This window comes from Lolium rigidum, chromosome 5, assembly GCF_022539505.1.
Source record: "Lolium rigidum isolate FL_2022 chromosome 5, APGP_CSIRO_Lrig_0.1, whole genome shotgun sequence".
In the NCBI taxonomy this organism is placed as follows: Eukaryota; Viridiplantae; Streptophyta; class Magnoliopsida; order Poales; family Poaceae; genus Lolium; species Lolium rigidum.
Window position 1 is genome coordinate 270,437,824 of NC_061512.1, and position 14,160 is coordinate 270,451,983.

General features: G+C 45.8%; 1 protein-coding gene and 2 long non-coding RNA genes across 4 annotated transcripts; all 3 read right to left on the reverse strand.

Moving 5' to 3' along the window:
- Positions 1–1,065: 1,065 nt before the first annotated feature.
- Positions 1,066–3,879, reverse strand: LOC124654053. 2 transcript variants are annotated; one of them, XR_006988183.1, is made up of 3 exons: positions 3,850–3,879; positions 2,942–3,650; positions 1,066–1,794 (listed from the first exon to the last, which is right to left on the reverse strand). It is a non-coding gene; the product is annotated as an uncharacterized LOC124654053 (long non-coding RNA). The 2 variants fall into 2 exon arrangements; XR_006988182.1 differs by having other exon boundaries at positions 1,066–3,650.
- A 1,719-nt stretch (positions 3,880–5,598) lies between these two features.
- On the reverse strand, positions 5,599–6,582 carry LOC124655144. The gene is made up of 3 exons (XR_006988582.1): positions 6,477–6,582; positions 5,800–5,942; positions 5,599–5,678 (listed from the first exon to the last, which is right to left on the reverse strand). It is a non-coding gene; the product is annotated as an uncharacterized LOC124655144 (long non-coding RNA).
- Positions 6,583–9,103: 2,521 nt separating this feature from the next.
- On the reverse strand, positions 9,104–13,878 carry LOC124652200 (protein PHOX1-like). The gene is made up of 3 exons (XM_047191218.1): positions 11,841–13,878; positions 11,194–11,410; positions 9,104–9,487 (listed from the first exon to the last, which is right to left on the reverse strand). The coding sequence occupies exons 1-2, from the start codon at positions 13,786–13,788 to the stop codon at positions 11,262–11,264; spliced, it is 2,097 nt and encodes a 698-aa protein (XP_047047174.1). The 5' UTR covers positions 13,789–13,878; the 3' UTR covers positions 9,104–9,487; positions 11,194–11,261.
- Between the last annotated feature and the right edge of the window lie 282 nt (positions 13,879–14,160).

Sequence of the window (14,160 nt, forward strand, 5' to 3'; positions counted from 1 at the left end):
AAGAGATAATTTAACATTGCAATAATAACCTACTAATCTTTACTCTTAAGGAAATATTAAATGGCGTGGTGGGATATATGTGGAATCACATTCCAAGTAATTAACATCATATTGCTAGTTATTTAAGGACTAGTAAAAATGCCCGTGCGTTGCCACGGGAAAACAAGATATGAAGAGAGGTGATTTTATTTTGATGCTCGCCACAAGCACCATGATTTGTAGTTTCGACCCAACGTTATACGCCGATATTTTTATCTCACCTCCTAACCCTTGACCAATAGCATGTGTTTTTTTGTCTCTTTTACTATCAGTTCTATAGTATACAATCTAGCGATTTCCCACCACGTTAACCATCTTTGCTTAAGATAATAGATAATTGCAAATGTGTTGTACATGGTTATAAATGCTCTGATGGTTCTACACCAATCATGTCAAATATGTAATCTTAGAATTATTGTACACATCAAACGTAATTGTCAAGTTTTAAGCACACGCATAATATTATGTGTAAGTCAAGACCTAGTCACTAAACATATACTTCGAGAAATAAAACAAGGTTTAGTACGTGCGACGTGTTTGAATTGAACTAAACATCTTCTGTTTCAAGCATATTTGATCTCAGCAAAATTTAAATGCACTTACTATATAAAAAAATCCTCACAAAAGTAAGAGAAAACCTCGCCATTTGCCTTGCAATCCTTCTTTGCATCATTGGATATCTGAAGCATAAAGTCATCATGCAAAAAATTAACATAAGAAAAGCACTAAATAAAATATATCATCCTAAATTGCCAAAACATATCTTAAGGTTTTTTTTCTAGGAAAGCCATCACGCGAGGTCTACATTGCACTGTAACTACAAGTTAATACATTGCATGCTAAAACTATTTTGCAAGAAGAGCTCACAACAGAGGCATCTGTCTGAATGTGTTTGAATGTTGCTGTTCAATATTGTTAGCTAAGACCTAACTCTAAATGTTTAACTCCCTATGGATGTTGTTCCTAATGAAAGAAGAAATAGTCTTTGAATTTTAGGTCTAAATTCAGCGGCGATCCTATATTATCTATTAATACATATTTCATTATCGTTTAATACATATATCATGTAATATTTTCTCTACACAATTCCAAGCATTCCATTGTACTCAACTAAGAAGACCAATGTATAGTACAAAGTCGATCTAACTGGTACATTCACAAATATTCATGCATTACAAGCAATCTTCGTTTCACTTGACTCTTTCCACTTCAGTACTACACACATATAGCTAAGCACAGTACAACATCATAAAAGATGATCCAATAATTGTACTAATTGTCACCTCCTAGCTAGAACCTTAGTCGTAATCTTTGCAAGCTATCTTCTTCAATCAAGAAGTGTCTTGGTCATGTACATTGGCTTTTTCTAATCTTCTACCAAACTTTATGCATCAGTAAACATTCACCAGCGATAAGAGGATCAGCTACATCTTTGACGCAAATCCGTTTTTTCACGAAAAGGATTCAAACATTCATGTATGCACTTGTAGTCAGTGAATGTATCCTGGAATATTAATATACCCCCTCCTTTCTAGATATAAGGTGTATAGTTTTTTGATGCAAATATGGATCCATAGAATCTAATACAGCCTCATCTCAAACATACAGTTCACTCATCAATCAAGATTAATCTTGGAGTTATGAGGAATGAGTTCGGAAGATTGAACCACTATCTTAGCCCAACATTAGGAGGATCAGAAACCGCAATTGGATCTAATCATTATCATGAAATTAGCCCACAGCCCCGCCTTTGATCTGCAGTTCAGAATCAACATAATCATGAGCCGCTTATCTGCAGTTTAGAATTGCATCTTAAGAACTGAAATATGGTGCCTGAGATGGCTAGAAAGAGAAACAACTCTGCCAAACTAAGCGAGACTGGTCAACCATTTACTCGCAGCACTTGTCATCGCTAATCAGCTCATGCTACAATGAAATATGGTGAATGGCCATATTATGCAAGTTCTGTCACCGTTTTACAAGCATACAAACAGATCAGTCTCTTTGACCTGTTACATGCATTAATTTGAACTACCTCGTCCTATTACATGTGAAATAAGAACAGCTAAAGCATCCAAGACATCAATACTTGGGAATTACCATGAACATTTAACATGCAATTCAGATGGGTATTTCTTTAGCAGTGGGAAAAGTCTTCCGGATATGTATAAGTTAATCTAATAGTTTCAGTACTTGTTGCAATAATAACAAATGACACTCTCTCATATTATCACAAAGCAAATTTGATTTAAGAAAAGCTAACAAGATAGCTACATATCTGATAGAAATTATCAAGAAAAGTATGCCGACATATCATTTCTGTATACAAAATCATATTTCAAAAAGCAATGATAGAACATTATAGACCAACTTACATTTGGGATTTTATTCTTAAGATAAAAAAGCGAAACATTCATATGGTTTGCTTGGTTGATTTTTTTGGTTAAAAGATACATATAAACTAACTTGATAGGCGTGCCGCTCCTAAATCAAGCCGTTATGTGAATTGCGTATAGAATGAAGGCATCGCAAGGATTGCACACTTGCAGGCTGTGGCAGGCAAAATTGGCTGTAAACACAACTCAATATTTTACGGTTTGTTGCTGTCTGCAGTATTCTGGTGACACAAAACATACATAATCAAGACCAAATTTTTGGATCGTAGAGAAAATCAAATCAATTACAAAGATTTTTCTAAAGTCCTAATAGTTCGCCTAGAGCATGCCACACAGATACTGCTGATAAAGTCACTGGAAACATATATTGGAAATATGACAGGAAACCTGACACTGGTACGGCCGTAATTCCGTGATGCGAAAGTGCAAAAATGACACAGTAAAGATCACACACAAACCTACAAGCAGGCATTGTAAATTCGGACAGATCAGGGTGATGTGAGTACCGGATCCGGTCGACGTGGTCTCGGAGGGATCTTGGCAGCAGGGTCGGAGCGATCTCGTGCGCCCAGGCCCCATCCTGCTCATCCTCTGCCATGGACGGTGGTCGCAGTGATTTTGGTGGCTGCGATATCTCGGTCGCTCGCCACAACATCTCTCGTATCCGCCTTTTGTGACGTCGTCGCCGTGGAGGAGATCGATCCACAACGACGCGGCGACCTGTATCCGCCCCCTGCGACGCCGTCACCGTGGAGGAGATCGGGCCACAACGACGCGGCGATCTCGGCCGCCGTGGGTAGCCGGAAACCACTCTTCGGGGACCAAGGCAGCGCCGCCGCAGTCCGCGTAGAGGAACGCCAACTCGCCTCCCCCGGCCTTTACTGCGAGAGGGAGCGGCGGCGGGGTGGCGGTACCCTAGGTCGGGAGCATGGTGAATCGCTCGGTTTTTGGATCGAATGGCTGCCTCAGCCTCCTCAGAAGTTGTTTGATTTTTCAGAGAACTGGCACATGTACTTGTCGTCCGCACCAAGAATCTGCGCTCCCACCCCGGTAAACCGCGGGCCGTGTACTGCCCGGTCGAGCGCGCTCATCCCGTCACGGAACAGCGGGTTCTCGACGGAGTACATGAAGCAGAAGCTCTGCCTGCATTCGGGGATGGACACCTTGAAGTACCAGCCTTCGAAGAAGGGCCTGGGGGTCCCGTCGTAGTGATACCTGCCAAAACAATTCAGTGGTCACAGCCATTTATCTGCTGAATAGCGTGTGCCATGGGCGGATTAGCAGCATTCTGAAGAATCGCTTCTCAGCCCCTACTGACTGGAGAGTTGCGTAATAAGTATCAGGTGGGGGTTAAAATTGAGCGAGTCGTTGTTCCGAATACCGAACGTGTGGACGGGGTGAATCTGATGCTTACCCGCTGTGCGGCGTCCGCAGCAGCCGATCCCGCGGGGTGGGAGCGTAGACGGGCGCCCTCGCCGCCGCCGCGGTGGAGGAGGAGGCCGCCGGCTCGGCGGCGGCGCGTGGGCAGAGGCTGCGGCGGGCCCGCGGACAGCACCGCGGTGGGGGCGCATGGGGCACTTCGCTCGGAAGGAAGTGGAGAACGAATATGGGCCAGGCCAAAGGGGCGAAGATGAAGCTCGACCAGGCCCAAGAGGACGACGACGACGAAATTGGTGGCAGAAAACGGAGAAACTTCGTTCTTTTTAAGTAGTGTAGATTGACTATATACTATATATGAAAGAGTGTGGATTGATACAGCAAAGTACCGCGACCACCATACAAGTTGGCACTGCATATTAGGCATGGACAAGCTCACGAACCATGTCCATGCACAGGCTGTACTACTGGCGCTCCTTCTCATGTTTGCTGCCCGTGCGCACTGTAAGTGACAAATATGCATCCAAATAATTGCTATAACTTTGCTGATTTTATTTATAGTCTTTTAATTGTTTTATCTTCCATTATCATCGGCTGGTTTGCATTCATGATTTGTCCATAATTTTATACTTAGTTGGATCTGTTTTGCTAAAAGGTTGAATTCTTGCTTCATTTTGGCCAACAAATGAGCTTAATACTCACCGTAATGGATTTTTATTTTTTCCTTAGGCGTAAGGATGGAAGATATGAACAGTGAGAAGATCAATTTTCCTAATGGAATGTGTACCCAGAAACATGGTTCGGGCTGTGGTAATGGATATTGCTTTTGCTGTTTATGGACGGGCCAATGCTATCGGACAATGAACAATTGCAAGGCAGAATGTAACAACAAGCCATCTTCTTCAGGCGCACATGCGCCGTCGAACAAGACTCCTGTGCCCCCTTCCCATAAAATCTAATTATATGCTATTTGCTTGTAAAAATGATAATGTTAATTCAGAGATACAACTGCTGCATGTGCAGTTGAAAAATCATCCTAGTATAAATAAGAGACAATATTGTACGGCTGCCGTTGGAAGTTAATCATTGAATGCATCCAACAATAATTGTAATACCTTTTTGCATGTTGCCTCTTTTCTGGTACTTTCTCCATCCAGAAAAAGATGTGGCATATTTGTCTAGATACACATGTATCTGGATGCACATTAGTGTAACCTTTACTAAACAGAGGGAGTACTATATTAATCTCCTGTTGTTTATTCCATTCCATTTTAGTAGCTGGCTTGTATGCTAGAGTCTGAATATGCACTTCCTAAAATGTTTTGTTTTGCTTACCGTCAGAGTCTGAAGATCCCAAGTTATTTCCTTGGTCCAGTTCTAGTCAGCGGATGAAGATCCCAAGTTACTTCCTTCGATCCGTAATAAGTGTCGGGGTTTTTAGTTCAGATGATAGTAAGATCTAGAGATGAGAAATAATTCATGTTGGTCGAAATAAAGTTTGCTCTCTAGATTCCAGAAGGAATCAAAGCCAGAGAGCTTACTTTCAGGTTCTGAAGCTGCAGAAAACGAGCCCGATGGCATAACTGATGGAGCAAATAAACTTATGCACCGGTGAGTGATTATATTCTTAGATGAGTGCAAACTCATCATTTCCAGATTACAAGCGCATGAAGGATTGAAGCGATTCATTTCTTTTGCTGCTACAATGGAAAAGAAGCCATGGGTTGTTTTCCAGCTAGCTTGTGCCTTGCCAGCTCTTTCAAGAAAAGAAAGATATCATCTTTTGCCCTGTTCAAGCTAATTAAGGATCCAACCTTAGCATCAACCCAACCAGCAAATGCATCATGACGACTGTCGATCAAGAACCTGCAGCAATTCAGACAACACAGTAATTACTAACCGTATATATCATACAAACGACAGAGAGGATGATTCATATCCATGATCAAACTGATGCTGGCCAAATCAGGGGCGGCAATGAACTCACCTTAAATACGCCTTTCCTTGAAGATATTTTTGTTATCACGCATCAGGATATCCACTTTTTTATTCCATCCTTGGATTCTCCGAAGATACATTTGTTCCCACCCAGGTTGTGGATACGTCACATTGTTTTCCATCGTCTGTTTCCTTCTCAATGGTTAAGTCAAAGACATTATAAGTATTCAATCTAAAGGGTGCATGCCATAGAATGCAAGGAAGAGAAACAATCATACCAATATGGTGTAACCTATGTGAAACCTTATTAAATTAAAATGCACAACTTGAGAGGCAATCCTACAATGACCATTAATATACACCCAAAAAAATTGTTTACTTTCGTTCACAAAATGATACTTGGTCACATTATTACTATAAGATTCTAACTAACAACAGCGGGACGTACATGTGGAGTCTCGGAGAAAATGCATAGTTAACTACTCCCTCTGGTCTCTTTTAATTGACTCGGATTTAGCACAACTTTGTACTAAATCTGAGTCAATTAAATAGGACCGGAGGGAGTACCTTACATGAGATGTGCGAACTAGCTGAACAAAAATGATGCTGTGTGGTTCAGTCAACTGATTAATGACCTAGTGATTCATGTATTCTTTGTAGCAGAAAACAACAAACGAGTATATATGTATATATATAGCTAGCGAGATAGCAAATTGGTAGCTATACCTTGTATCAAGCCGAGAAGCGAAAATCGAGGGCCAATCCAGTTCCAAGGGCACAGTCTCCATAGGGTTGATGTAGCTCCTGTGAGGACAATCAGGCACCTCCTCCATCATCCCGGTTTGTAGGTCAGCGGTGTAAACGCCTTGGATGGTGTCGTTGACGAGTAATGTGCCGCACTTGTCTCCCAAGACATATAGCTCCCTTGCTTCGTTCTCCGTCTTCTCCCAGGGCTGTTTTAGCTCGACTGTACTGGTGCATACCCATGCCGAACCTCTATCCTCGTTGGGTTGTTCCTCTCGCTGCTCCCAGATCTCTAGCTGGGTACCCCTCTTTTGCATACAAAAGATTGAAAGCGTCGTCGTCCTGGCCGCTAGATTAATGAACAGGTGGCTGTCGGGGTGAAAACACATTGCGATGGGCAGCGTCGTCGCGGTGACGTGTCCTGTGCGCATGTTGAGATCAAGGACGCCAACATATGGCTCTCCGTAACGAGAAAATAACCAATGCGCCGTGCCACGATGCACAACAGCACGGCAGGACGATCCGTGCATGTTGGGTCGAGCAAGACTATCGAATCCATGGGTGCCCACTCTCCAGCTTGCTTCGTCGGAGGAGAAGGTGTGGAGAGTGCATGTCCCGGAATAGTTTTGGTCGTAGCCGATGATTACCACCTTGAACAACGATGATGAGTTGCTCGGCTCGTCGGTAGAAGAAGGAGGGCAGTCTGTACCGGTTAGAATGGCGTAGCCTCTCCACCTGCAGCGCTCAAAGTCCGAGACAAACTTAAGAGCAGGGAGGATGTGGCAGACGCCGGTGAGCAAGTTGCATACAGCCAGGTCGATGATGGTGCTGTTCCAGTAACCGCGTATGCCATATGTATCGAGCCGCACGAGGAGGAGGCCGTGGCGCGAGGCGAGCGGCACCGCTCGGTCGAAGAGGCCAGCGGGTACGGCGGCGGTCATGAAGGAGCGGAGGGTCCGCCGGCCAGGGCCGAGGACCGATCGCGGCGTCGGGGTGAAGCATGGCGTCATGACCGTGAACATACCTGTGGCCTCTAGTTCCTGGGTGAAGAAGCCGGCCATGGAGGACGAGGCGTCCTGATCTGGCCAGCAGCGCCGGAGGAAGGCGGGGTCGGCGACGAGACCGCGCCACCGCTTGCAGGCCGTGGCACAACGGAAGAGGACGGCCGGGGCGTGCTTTAAGCGGAAGAGGATCTCGAGGAGGATGTCGTCCGGCATGGCCGCCGCCGCAGCCTCCTCCATCGATCTGTTCGGAGCAATACGTTTGTTTGGAGCCTTGGTGGTCGATGATGAGTAGGGTTGGAATCTTGGGGGCGTACGTATATTTTGTGACCACACGTTGGTATGTGCAAAATTCCGTAGGTCCAGGATTACCGGTATGTAGCCTCTCAATAGGTCTGTAAATCAGATCACGTTCGCAGTGCGATCCAATCCAGGCCGCGAGGGGATACCGGATACGTACGTATGGCCGCCTTGACGTATTTGTACTCCATCCGGCGGAGCGCGACTGCGTCTTAGAGCATCTCCACTAGTTGGCGCTCCCACGTATCTGGAGAAAAATTTAGCCTGGGAGCACCGAAGTTCGAGCCGTTCCACCCTGTAGGACACCCTCAACCTCGACCATTTGACACATTTCAAACAAATTCGACATAACATTTAACAAGTTCGGCAAACAAGATTTAGAAAATTGCTGAAACAAATTCGGCGAAAATCAGTACAATGTTTAACAAGTGCTGAAACAAATGAAGCACATAATTTCACAAGTTTTAAAACAAATTAATAAAGACAGACTAATTGGCATCGGCGTTGCCTCGGAGCGTCCATATGTGCTCCACCAGATCACCGGGGGAGCATGACCGGCGGGGTGGTGCCGGCGGCGAGAGAGATACGAGGGGTGGGGAGGATTTTGAGCGAGGTGGTGGTGGGGTTCGTGTGTCGACAGATCGGGCCCTTCCCCACTTTTCACTCGTCCGGACTCCCCGATAGCTCCCCGGGGGACCGGGGATGACGTGGGCTCACCGGATGGATGAAGGGCCAAATCCGGACGATAACGAGGAACCGAGAGCGCGACTCGGCCGAATTTCGCCGTCCGGATGGAAACAACGTCGCTCGGGGGCCTCATCGGGGAGACGAGTGGAGATGCTCTTATGTTGCAGGGAGCCGTGGCCCGAGGCGGAAGATACAATGAGTTAGGAAAGGTGCATTGAATCCTGCTTATTTTATTAACGACCAAAAGTTATAGATTTGGACAAAAATAAACAAATCCTAATAGAATAGGGAAATAGCGGGAGAACCTTTTACAAAACAAAACCTTTCTACATCAAATTCTGATTCTTGAATCGCTACTAAGTGTAGCCCCAGCATACTGCCCCGTCAGTCCAACATGATCTTAAGGCTTAGATTCAATTAAATCTCAGTCAAATGATGTCATTCAAGTGATCCTACTCCCATGTATCACACCAATGAGAATTGAACAAAAACCTTACAAAAAAACACTTGTTGATAGATAGGACAAAAGACCCACCCTGAAATGAGTAGCCTGGATCAGTAGCATATCAGAATTCAGAACCGTCTATTTTTTTTCTTTTTTTTTTCTTTCAGTGCAAGAAATTCTATGGAATCCTGTAATCACATTATAATACCCCAACTGAGTTTACAAAACATGCATCATGCCTATAAGGTATCACAAACAGCGCGAAACAAATAGAGTATGCGACCAATCTATCCTCGAAACAGCAGATTACTATGTCACACACAAATGAAGCTCTAAACTAGTAACAAAGCGCAGCTTCCTGTGCACGAAGAACAAGACAGACTAGGAAAACACCAACCAACATATGAAGATCGCGGACGGGCTCCACCCCTCCGCAATGAATAGCTTCGCCACCGGGAAGCAGACTCTTCGATGTAAAAAAAATGCAGGGAAGCAGACTCTTCGATGTATAAAAAATGGAACGAACAAATCCATGTATTGTATACCAAGAAGCCATTGACCTGCAGAGGTGAATCAACACACCAATTTCAATACCACAAAGGCTACCAAAGAAAGAACAATTTGGATGAAGAAGATTAAGACGATAACTGGATGTACAAAAATTAATCACAACTTAACAAGGGTCTGGCTAAGATGGCTAAACAAATCCGTAGCTTGGAGAACTGAAAGCACTACTCTAATAGGTTATGATTGACAAAGATACAACTACTCCCTCCATCCCATGAAACATGTCTTAAGTTTGTCTAAGTTTAAATGTATCTAGACACTATTTAGCATCTAGATCATGGATTATTAGTCTAACGACTAGTCTAGACTAGTCGCCCGACTAGTCTATGAGTCCTAACTTGACTGTCGACTAGCTTGTTTGACTCGACTAGTTCATAGAGTCCATCGGTCGAGCGACTAGTCGTGGTAATTTGACTCGATGGACTCACTTCGGGCATGAACAATTGTCCAGAAGTATCGATGGATAATTGTCTAGGTTATAGCATTATTATGTTACGTAACTTGTGTTGAACAAATGTCTATTTTAGTTACAAAATCCCCTATCTGTTTGCTATATATGATAATATTTTGTACTAACTACTGTCAAAGTACATGTCGACTAGTAGAGCACTAGTCTAGACTAGTCACGATTAGTCTATGAGTCGGTACCCCAACGACTTGGCTCGACTCTTCGACTCGTAATCCTTGATCTAGATACACCCAACTTTAGACAATGTTAAGATATGTTTCGTGAGACAGAGGGAGTATAATGCATCGTGTATTTGTATCGTAAAGCTCCAGTATGAAGAGGATAAAACACAAGAGAAGAGTAGTATCAAAGGATCGTTTCACTTAAAGGTAGAACCAGAGGACAAGCGTTACCTAGAAAGGTATCTCAGGAACTAAGAAACTTATAATAAGAGGAAGGGGCCTTAATAATCTTGATACAGATGATGCCTAAACTAGTTTTTCTAGAGGACATTAGGCAGATCTTATTTCAAACTTCAGTAGATTAAACCTCGAAGAACAGACCATCAGGAACTAAAGGATGTACAGCTAATTAGTTTTTGTCTGCAGAATATGCTAACCCTGTATAGCAGAAAATAATCTTTTCCATGCCAGGATCCAGTAACCTGAGATGGTACAATATCTCCATTAAATGCTACACCAGTTATGCGATACCGATCTTATGCTTACAGTCAAATATCTCACCTACCATGCTTTCTGGATTTATAAATATTTGATAGTTTCAGCATTTAGTTTACAGAGAAACATCCGGACCAATAGTGCAAGAATTTGGACTATAATAAATAGTCTAATTTATATATTCGTACATAAGTAAAGGTGTAAATGAAAGAATTTGGATGGTAATAAATAGTCTAATTCATACATTCGTGCATAAGAGAATAGTTAATTACCTCTCTTTTTGAGAAAAAATGAAAAATATTTTCTTTTTCTTAAGCCATCTCAGGACATATAAAACAAGCACAAAACCAACAAAATCATTCAGCATAAAAAAATTCAGAACTTCATGTTCATCTTTGTTACGTTCATCTTTGTTACAATTATACGAATGCAGCCTGCAATAATCAGGACAGCAAGTAAGACACATCTAACAACCTAGAGACAATCAAAGTTCTCATGTGCATATGAAATAAAGTTCCTATGCATATAAATATATCCTGTAGAAAGAAGAGAAGCATACAGCAAATGCGCTTACCTAAAAGAGAAAATTGATATAGGTAAAGTTGCCCCGATATTTAATACGTCGGAGCAACTTCATACATACTATATATGCTCCAGTGCAGTATGCAGTTGCGGAACTCTCCGCCTAAACAATGGCTCAAGACGGAACGATGGAACACCACGTAGCCACCGTTTAATGTCATACATCTCATTCCAGGCTTGCACGATTTCATCAACATTGAAGCCCAAACCTAGGAGGGAAGAAGGATAATCTTAGAATCTTTGAGCATTCGGTGGTATTTTTGAAACATAAGTGATTCAGCAAAGTAAACAAAAGTTTTTTCTTTGAGAAAAAGCAAAGAACAGAACGTAAATTACATAATTGAAGATCATGTTTTCACAATTTTAACGACACCAGAGACACATTATGAACTCAGCATTTCACCAAAATCAACTAGTGAACAACACTTGAGTTGCCCTGATACTAGGTGAACTTCCCTAATAATAAGTTTCAGTGATGATCAAGGGGATAGTAAGAGATTCAGCATCAAAATTCTTATATTTTGCGCAATTTCAATTTTCTCCAACAAAATAAATAGTATAGTTCTCTTAGATTCGGGATTCAGGAGATAAGAACACGCTGAACTAGAGAATAAACAAGTGCAGTAATATTTTCCTTACCATCTTGGGCAGTTTCATTTGCACAGTGGTTTTTCACCAACACAGCAATGTTTGTAGCTGAAGCTCCTCCAAGTTTGAACTTTTCAATTGCTGCCATCAGACAGTCCTCCCACATTGGAAGTCCTAATTTGAACTCCACAACTGAGCGCTCATAAAGTAACATGCCCCACAGAATATTAATCTGAGACCTCATGTTGGAAGCCCGTTCAGCCGCGTCATCCGTGGACACATCTTTGATATACTCCTCCATGCCCATCTTCTCCAGCACAGCATTCTCCTGGCTTGGTTTAGATCGGTTCTTCAGGCGCTGTTCTTCTATCTCCTCCCACATTTCCGTACCCTTCTCCATGTTATCCTCGGCTCTATTGAAGAGCTCCAGGACTTCAGAGGAAGGCCACGTGTCCAGATCCGTGCTGCTACCGACAGCGTAGTACCACGACAGCTTTGCTTGCTCAAACTGCTGGTGTGCAAGTGCGAGGAAACCTTCGAAGAAGTCCGGCTTGGCCCTTACAGCTTCCTCGTACATCTTCCCCGCCTTACTGTACTCTTCCTTTGCCCACTCGTAGGCTTCCTTCACTTTCTCAAGCACTAATTCCTTGGTCGAGTCTTCCGGCAAGAGCAGCCTCTTCCTAGCCCGAGACATGTGAACATTACCCCATTGGAAGAACGCGAGCGCCGCCATCTCCTGAAAGTTCCCCTCGGCAAGCTGGAACACCTCCTGGGCCTCGTCGCTAGTAATCGTGTCCTCAATGGCCTCAGTGTACAGCTTCATACTGACCTCATGGAGGTCCAGGTACTCGTCGGAGCTGACCCCGACGTGGTTCTTGAAAAGGCGAGCAAACTGCACGATCCAGTCATCGATGCAAGTCACGGTGCTCCTGTCCTCATCCTGCCTGTTGTTGCTCCTGATGCTTCCGTTGTCCGAGGTGTTGTTGACGAGCGAGCCGCTGTTGGCGTCCTCGAGGTAGGGCTCGTGCTCGGGGTCGGCCTCGGTGACGTAGAGCCGGAGGGAGCTCCCCGGGTCGACCAGCTCCTCGGCCCACTTTAGCTCGTCCTGGTTGGTGATGGTGACCAGGTCGCCCTCCCTGTCCCGGTACTTGACGAGCACGGCCTTGAGGCCGGGGAACTTGCCGCGCACCGCCTCCCGCAGCTGCGCCATGCCGCAGCTCGCCGGCACCTGCGCCCACCGGATGTCCTCGCCGAACACCAGCTTCACTTGCCTCGGCGGCTCCTCCTCGGGCGCAGCCGGCGCGGGCTCCGCAGCTGCTGGGTTCCCCTCCTCCTCCACGGCCGCCGCCGCAGCCTTAGCGGCAGCCTTGCGCCCCTTCTTCTTATTCCGCGGCTTCTGCTGCTTGGGCGCCGCCGCCACCACCTCCTCAGGCGTCTGCATCACAGCCTTCTCATCCACCACAAACCCCTTCTCCACCATAGCCCTCCTCACCCTCTCCCCCAAATCCACGGCCGTGAGATTCCCCGGTTCCGCCGCCAGCACCCTCTCCACATCCCGCGCCGCCAAATCCAGCCTCCCCAGCGCCTCGAAGCAGCGCGCCCGCTTGAGCAGCGCCTTGCCGTACCGCGGCGCGGCGTCCAGCGCCAGGTTGCACTCGTTGACGGCGCGGTAGTGGTCGGGCGGGGCCATCTGCATGTAGCACGCCGCCAGGTTGCTGCGCAGGCCCGCCACGTCGGCGGCGGCGGCGGGGCCGGTGGCGGGGGAGGGGAGCAGCTTGAGGGACTTCTCGTAGGCGAGGAGGGCCCGGTCGTAGTCGCGCCGCTGGAACAGCTTGTTCCCCTCCTCCCGTAGCTCCCGCGCCATCTCCGCGAAGATCGTCTCGTCGCCGTCGAGGACCTTGGAGCCCGAGCGGTCCAGGGTGGAGGGTTTGGCCCCGTGGTCCGAGGCCTTGTGGCCCGCCCCGCCGCCCCGCTTCTTCTTCAGCGACGGCTTGCCCATCGCGGATTCGGCGTTGGATGGGGAAAGGAGTATCTTTTTGGACTTGGAAACCTCCGCGATTAATCCCGGCTCGGATCCTCGGAGGGGACAGAATTCAGCGATTTCCCGATTGGCCCGATTGGAAGGAAGAAGTGGAGGGAGACCAGAAGAGGAAGGAGAAGAATCTCCCAAGGAGGCAGGAGGAGGACAGACTAGAGGAGCAAGAAGAGGAATTGAAGTAGAGTCAAAGCAGGGACGACGGCAACGGAAAGGGAGACGCCAGCGGGCGGGTAGAGACAGGTGGGATGCGTGGAGACAAGTAAAGGAACAACTGGGAAGGCTCGCTGGCCGCCACCGCCGCCGCCGCGTTTTCTATGGAATCGGTCGGAGCAG

Excerpts from the sequence above, each read along its gene's own strand:
- LOC124652200 (XM_047191218.1), bottom strand. The coding sequence starts at position 13,788 with ATGGGCAAGCCGTCGCTGAAGAAGAAGCGGGGCGGCGGGGCGGGCCAC. Across the intron at positions 11,411-11,840 it reads AAATGAAACTGCCCAAGATG|GTTTGGGCTTCAATGTTGAT; the intron begins GTAAGGAAAATA and ends CTTCCCTCCTAG.